Source organism: Centruroides sculpturatus, unplaced genomic scaffold (genome assembly GCF_000671375.1).
Source record: "Centruroides sculpturatus isolate CEXI.00-Female unplaced genomic scaffold, Cexi_2.0 scaffold16, whole genome shotgun sequence".
Lineage (NCBI taxonomy): Eukaryota > Metazoa > Arthropoda > Arachnida > Scorpiones > Buthidae > Centruroides > Centruroides sculpturatus.
The window spans coordinates 1,505,000-1,512,839 of record NW_019384548.1 but is presented as its reverse complement, the minus strand read 5'-3'; the positions used below and the strand labels follow the sequence as shown (position 1 = coordinate 1,512,839).

The window sequence follows — 7,840 nt, the reverse complement described above, 5'->3', positions numbered from 1 at the left end:
GGTGAAAAACAGGAGATTGAGTACTGACAATTAAATATTTGTGGCTAAAAATAAAATTATTTATGACAAAGTTAAAAAACTTAAGGAATTAAAAAAATTACTACTAGAGAAAATATTAGTTGAGACAGAGCCTAATTTTTACAAAATAAAATTAAAGAAAAACAATTTATTTTTCTGTATTTTTTTAGTGTTGTTATTGAACCATTCTAATACTCTTTATAGCAACATAATTCCATGCAAGAATGTCTCTGGTGATGAATCTTCAATGTTCAAAAATACTTGGACTTCATATATTTTAGTTATTGATACTGGCTTTGTTATTGTTAGTATTTTATATAACTTATTTACTTTCATCATTGTTTTTATTTCCATGTTTTGTTGTTTTTAAACTTCATTTCATTGAGTAAATATTTACAAAAGTGCTAAATGTATTTTATATGTAAGTTTTTACCATAATGCTTGGTGGCAGCATGGCCAAAATGACCCTTGTCAAAAAATAAAACGATCTATTTTATAAATCAGAATGTTTGTCATGATACTTTTTAAACTGCATACAGGTTAGTGGCATGCTTTTATAGCAACAATGGTTCAAGATACACAATAGTATGGGTTACGTGACATTTTTATTTTTGTTGGAAATTTTTTTCAGGTAATACATTGCTGCAGGAAATTGCAGTTTTTTCTTTTGTGAGTTTCATTAAATGATATATTATAAGAAGTATAGATTCTGTTTAAATTATGTTTTTCATTTTTATAAAAATCAAGTAATTATGTTGTTTTAAATTGGTAATAGTATTTTATATTAAGAAATAATATAATTAGTAATTGAAACATATTTAAAATATTGACTAATTATTGCAAAGTATATTATGGAGTCAAATACTTTTAGAATTGTACTTCTTCATATTAGATTATACATTGTGTTTTATAAAGCTTACTTGAGTTTAATAAAGAAATATATATTTCAGATGGTTGTGTGTTCAGCAACATTACATTCATTTGAAGTGAAAAAATTGGCTGTGAGTATCGTAAAATACATTAAATATTTTTATTTATTAAAAATCTTAAAATAATAATTTTTATTAACTAATAATTATGCTTTTACTATTGAAATAGATGAACTATTACATTATCATTCATAATAAATTCTAATATTTTAAATCATTCTTTCAAAAAGAATTTTATTCTAACTTACTTTTTGACATTATTTTACATTTGAATTTCCATCGGATGAATAAAATATTGAAAAATATTTATTCATCCGACTGCTGAGTAGCCTAAAAAGGAAGATCTGGCTGTCTATAGTCTGTTCTGGAACACTAAAGAAAAAAAAATGATGATCGTCTGAAATTTTTAGAGTGACTGTCTTTCATTTATATTGATTTATTTTACATTGTTAATTCAGTTCATACTATATTATTGTTTTATGAGAATGTTAAATTTCTTATTTATCAGACTGAGCAGAAAGAAAATAAAAATTACTGATTGTAATTAGATAAGAATTAAGACTGATAGTTTATTATAAATTTTCGAGTTATATATTAAATTATAAATTCACAAACTCAAAGCATTGAAAATGAGACAATTAGCNAACAAGTTATTTGAACAAATTCTTTTCTTTGGATTTGTTCAAACAACTTGAATCCATTTCTTTTGTAAATAATTTATCAATAATGAGAGTTGCATGTAAATATTCCAATTTATGTTTTTGATTGATTTTTAATAAATTAGATAAAAAAATTTATTTTTGTAAAAAATTAATTTGTTTTATAATAAAAAGTTTTTTCAAGAAATGCTTATAACCAGAAGTGTTTTGAATTTTGGAATATTCGTATATTTGCATCTGATTTCATTTGATCTATATTAGTCTGATTAATTTCTTGTTTTATGTTGCTTGCTTAGAGACTTTTATTAATTTTTTATAAAACAAAAATTTTCACAAATCTATATGAATAAGTTTTTTAAACTTATCTATTGTAGATGTGTGAAAGTACAATGATACCTCAGTACTTGAACTTAATTTGTTTCAGAAGTCTGAGTACTGAATGAATTTTTCTCATAATGAATAATTTAAATTAGGTTAATCTGTTTCAGACCCCAAAAGTAAGTTATAAAAGCATTTTATCTAGAATTTAACACAAATTTAACAAGAAGTTTACAAGCCCTAGCATGCATAAATCATAAAAAAAAACCAAAAATACTCATACTCAATACAGAGTAACAAAATATGCCCATTAATTTCATTGAGTTGAAAGAAAATTTTGTGTATTTTTAACAGCCATCATTACTTAACATAGATATGCGATTTAATTATAACAATTGTGAAATTTAACATTATTGTTAACATGAGAATGTATTCTTTGTTTAGAAACTTATTTTAAAACTTTTTATTTTACATATTGTTTGAGTAAAGTCAAGTCAAAATGTCTGCAGATAAAATGCATATCAGACATATTATGCTTTTTTTGAGTTTTGTAAAGGATATAACACTATATAAACAGTAAAAATACACTAGCAATATGTAGGGGAAGATACTCTTAAACTTCAAACATATTAAATGTAGTTTTAAAAATTTTGTTCAGGAAATTTTTAACTATATGACATACAATAGAAAGGTGCCCAAAAACTATCAACAAAAAAATTGCAGGAAACAATTGTTAAAACACTTCATTGATTTGTAATTGTTGCAAAATATGATTGTGTTCTGCACACATTAAGTGAAAAAACAAACTAGATAGAGTATAACTTTGTCTGATAAAGTTGGCTCTATGGTTTCATTTTATTTTTAAATTAATTACTAATTGTTATCATAGAAAACTGGAAAACTTTTTTACAGATGGCAAAATTAAAGTTAAAATAAAAATATTTTTCATTAACTGAAAATTTGTTTGAGAGCAATCAAAAGCAAAGTTAGTAACAATTTTCTGAAAAAATTTAAATAATTTAGTTTACATTCTTCATAATACTGCTTTAAGGTAACATTATAAATGTAGAGTGAGTGAGGATTCCTTTTTTTTTTTTTTTTCTCTGTCATAAAGATCGAATATAATTGTGCATTGTCTTTAGTGTTCTTGTATGCCATTTTTGACTGTATAGGTATTTTGCGTTTTTTGTTTAATGTTAATTGAAGGATCTAGAAGAAAGGATCAGTTGAGGGAAATCAAATATTTAGACAATGAAGACCATTTAATTGTTGACCAATTAGGAATTGAAATGGTACAAATGTTATATGGGATGAAGGCATGAATTTTGTTAAGAATAATTTGAATTGCACAATGGTCAGATTTAAAACTGGTAATAGGAAAAGTAGAGATTTGAGATTGAAATGAGAACACTAAGTCGAGAAAGGCATTCTGTCAGGTTGGAAACTTTACATACTGATTACAGTTAAAGTAGTAATAAATGTTGTTTAAAAAGAAATACTCTGGGTTATCTATTTGTGAATATGACGGAACTAAGGAAGCCCAGTTGACATTTGTTAAGTTAAAATTGCCGCACACAATAATGTCAAAGTGTCTTCGTATTGGAGGGTGGATAGAAAGCATTCCAGATTAGTGAAGATGTTGATATGCTTGGGGTGTAGAACATAAACAATTACAATTATGCATTGAAAACAATTCACTTTAATTGCTAGTATTGCATCTTGGTATTTGTAAAGTTTTTAAACTTAATTGATTAGAGAGATATCATACCGCTGCCTCTTTGGGTAGATCTAAAAGTAGAAAATTAATCAAAGCCCAAAAGTGTTTATTATGTTTGAGATATCATGGAAAAATTAGTTTTTCTAAGTTTCTGTGAAAATATAAAAGTTGTAAAAGTCATTTAGAAAGGAATGCAGTGATGTAAGGCCTTTTTTAATTAAGCTTATATTTCATGGAAATAAATGAATTATTTAATAGTAAAAAAATAAAATATAACAATGATAAAAATTAATAGGACGTGGTGAAAAACAGGAGATTGAGTACTGACAATTAAATATTTGTGGCTAAAAATAAAATTATTTATGACAAAGTTAAAAAACTTAAGGAATTAAAAAAATTACTACTAGAGAAAATATTAGTTGAGACAGAGCCTAATTTTTACAAAATAAAATTAAAGAAAAACAATTTATTTTTCTGTATTTTTTTAGTGTTGTTATTGAACCATTCTAATACTCTTTATAGCAACATAATTCCATGCAAGAATGTCTCTGGTGATGAATCTTCAATGTTCAAAAATACTTGGACTTCATATATTTTAGTTATTGATACTGGCTTTGTTATTGTTAGTATTTTATATAACTTATTTACTTTCATCATTGTTTTTATTTCCATGTTTTGTTGTTTTTAAACTTCATTTCATTGAGTAAATATTTACAAAAGTGCTAAATGTATTTTATATGTAAGTTTTTACCATAATGCTTGGTGGCAGCATGGCCAAAATGACCCTTGTCAAAAAATAAAACGATCTATTTTATAAATCAGAATGTTTGTCATGATACTTTTTAAACTGCATACAGGTTAGTGGCATGCTTTTATAGCAACAATGGTTCAAGATACACAATAGTATGGGTTACGTGACATTTTTATTTTTGTTGGAAATTTTTTTCAGGTAATACATTGCTGCAGGAAATTGCAGTTTTTTCTTTTGTGAGTTTCATTAAATGATATATTATAAGAAGTATAGATTCTGTTTAAATTATGTTTTTCATTTTTATAAAAATCAAGTAATTATGTTGTTTTAAATTGGTAATAGTATTTTATATTAAGAAATAATATAATTAGTAATTGAAACATATTTAAAATATTGACTAATTATTGCAAAGTATATTATGGAGTCAAATACTTTTAGAATTGTACTTCTTCATATTAGATTATACATTGTGTTTTATAAAGCTTACTTGAGTTTAATAAAGAAATATATATTTCAGATGGTTGTGTGTTCAGCAACATTACATTCATTTGAAGTGAAAAAATTGGCTGTGAGTATCGTAAAATACATTAAATATTTTTATTTATTAAAAATCTTAAAATAATAATTTTTATTAACTAATAATTATGCTTTTACTATTGAAATAGATGAACTATTACATTATCATTCATAATAAATTCTAATATTTTAAATCATTCTTTCAAAAAGAATTTTATTCTAACTTACTTTTTGACATTATTTTACATTTGAATTTCCATCGGATGAATAAAATATTGAAAAATATTTATTCATCCGACTGCTGAGTAGCCTAAAAAGGAAGATCTGGCTGTCTATAGTCTGTTCTGGAACACTAAAGAAAAAAAAATGATGATCGTCTGAAATTTTTAGAGTGACTGTCTTTCATTTATATTGATTTATTTTACATTGTTAATTCAGTTCATACTATATTATTGTTTTATGAGAATGTTAAATTTCTTATTTATCAGACTGAGCAGAAAGAAAATAAAAATTACTGATTGTAATTAGATAAGAATTAAGACTGATAGTTTATTATAAATTTTCGAGTTATATATTAAATTATAAATTCACAAACTCAAAGCATTGAAAATGAGACAATTAGCCAAACATAAATTCCACCTTTCAGTATTCTAAGTGGTTATATATATATATATATATAACCACTTATATAAAATATAAGTATATATATATGTTATATATATACTTATATTTTATATAAGTGTTATATATATAATGTGATTCTGAAGTAGATGAAACTGAATAACTTTTTATAACTGTTACATTGTTTGACAACTGCTGTTTTTTCTTAGATAATTTCATTACATAGTACTAGATTAAATGAGAAATATTAAATATTTAGTATAATTATAAGTAATAATAGTTGAGTGTTTGTATTGTTATAACACTAATTGGATTTTCTTTGTCTATTCATTCTGGTTTACTTAATATTTATGACCTTGAACACTTATCATTAAGATTGCCCTGGGTGCTGTAACCTTCAACACTTTAAATGTTCTTGCAGCTTTATTTCATGCTCAAAAATACAGAAGAATCGTTTCCTGGTTCTTCTAAGAAACACCTCCACTTTCCCATCATTTATTTTTATCTGGATTAATTTTACATTAGCCCAAGCTAAGTTTGAAGAGGGTCTATGTGGGAGCCCAGTTACGGATATTATTCTGTAAACAAAATATCTTATAAACTAAACAATGTATGACATTGAAGTTTGGCACATGCAGAGAAGATATTTTACAAGATTTTTTGGAATTGTCAAATTCAATGTATAGTAATTACTGTGCAAAATACCAGCAGGGAATTGCAGCTGTGTTTGTTTGTTTGTTTGTTTGTTAAAAAATAAATGCATGTGATTGCTGGTTAATTTTGATTATACATTTAGTTCTAATAGTGTAATGATGATAACTCCAAAAAATTTCTTTGCGAAATTTCTTTCTTTTGATTGATTGAATATTAGATCAGTTAATACTGTATATTTCTGCAGATAAAACGAGGTATAAATTTTCGTCAAAGTTTCATAGTTTTAGAACATATCTGTCCTATAAGACGACTCCCAAACTATCAATGACCTATGAATTTAGTTTAAGTCAGTGATCATCTGGATAATAATACAGTAAATAGCATCTACGGAATTATGTCCTATTCATAATTTTTCGAATGAACAAATTTTATTTTCTTGCATCTGGCAGCACTGCCTTGCGATTGTTGCGAACATTCACACTGATTCGGGCATTCGGGAATGACCTTGACAATTCACAAAAATGCCATATCATATGGGCTATTCTATTTTGTGGACACACCCTACTCTCTACTAGTAAATAATTATGGTTTGTCCATTTTTTTATAATGGTTTTAATTTATATAAATTTCAATCTAATTTTTTTTTTTTTTGTATCTGTCCTATAAGACGACCCCGGATTTTGGGGGCCATTTTTTATGATTCAATTATCGTCTTATCTGCAGAAATATACTGTATGTAACATAATGGCTGTGTTTAGCAGACTCAACACTTCTGGAGCTTTTGAGTATTTTTCTGCTGAATGCCATCTACAGTAGTGCTCGTTCGGAACATCTTTCGGAATTTGGTAGAGCCTTTCATTTACGCTACCTATTACTACCTGAAACTGACCAATGAGGCTTTAGTTCCAACACAATGTCACTCATCATTCATCAGATCCAGGTTGCTACGGAACAGCTACCGATTTGCTCAGTTACAACTGTTGAGTCTGCTGAACACAGCCAATGGTGATTATGTACATTGTTCATCATGTAGTAAACTTTATAGTACAGGTATACCTCGACTTACGTCGTTTCGAGTTACGTTGTTCCTGATTATATGTCGTTTGTCAAAAAAGTATATGGAAAAATAAAAATCAAGTTTAAGTCATTTTATTCGACTTTATGTCTGTCCGCCACAAATATTGAAGTCGTAATATCACTAGAAAAATGTTTAAAGCGCATAAAATCATATTATAATATATACATTTACAAGTATATACTGTATTTACAGTAGATGCATTCATAAATTTAAATTACAGTAGAACCTCCATTATCCGGATTTTCGATTATTCGGATTGTTCAAAATAAACAAAAATTTTACGAATTTGCTGATTTGCACTTGGCGAATTATGACACTATTTATGTACGTGATGGAATGCATAACTTTTTTGTTTCAACAACGTCTCACCCAGCACAGTGGTCATAAACTCTTAATATATTTTACGTAGTAATAAAAATATAACTTGACATACGTATTTATAAATAATTTATATTCAAATTACATCATTTCTATGACCAAGGACGGAATAAGGCTGGGCAACGTGGGCCACCATCTATGCCTGGCGGTCTGAAGGGACTCGCATTTCGAAGGTTTATGCATTACTTAAAAGCCGCGAAC

General features: G+C 26.4%; 1 protein-coding gene across 1 annotated transcript in view; it reads left to right on the top strand.

Annotated features, from left to right (window-relative positions):
• LOC111623566 (ATP-dependent RNA helicase DDX1-like) overlaps window positions 1–7,840 on the top strand; it is a 159,493-nt gene that overhangs the window by 82,305 nt on the left and 69,348 nt on the right. Inside the window, exon 22 of the mRNA XM_023366181.1 lies at window positions 969–1,019. Within this exon, the coding sequence (XP_023221949.1) occupies window positions 969–1,019 (51 nt within the window). The remainder of the gene's footprint in view (window positions 1–968; window positions 1,020–7,840) is intronic.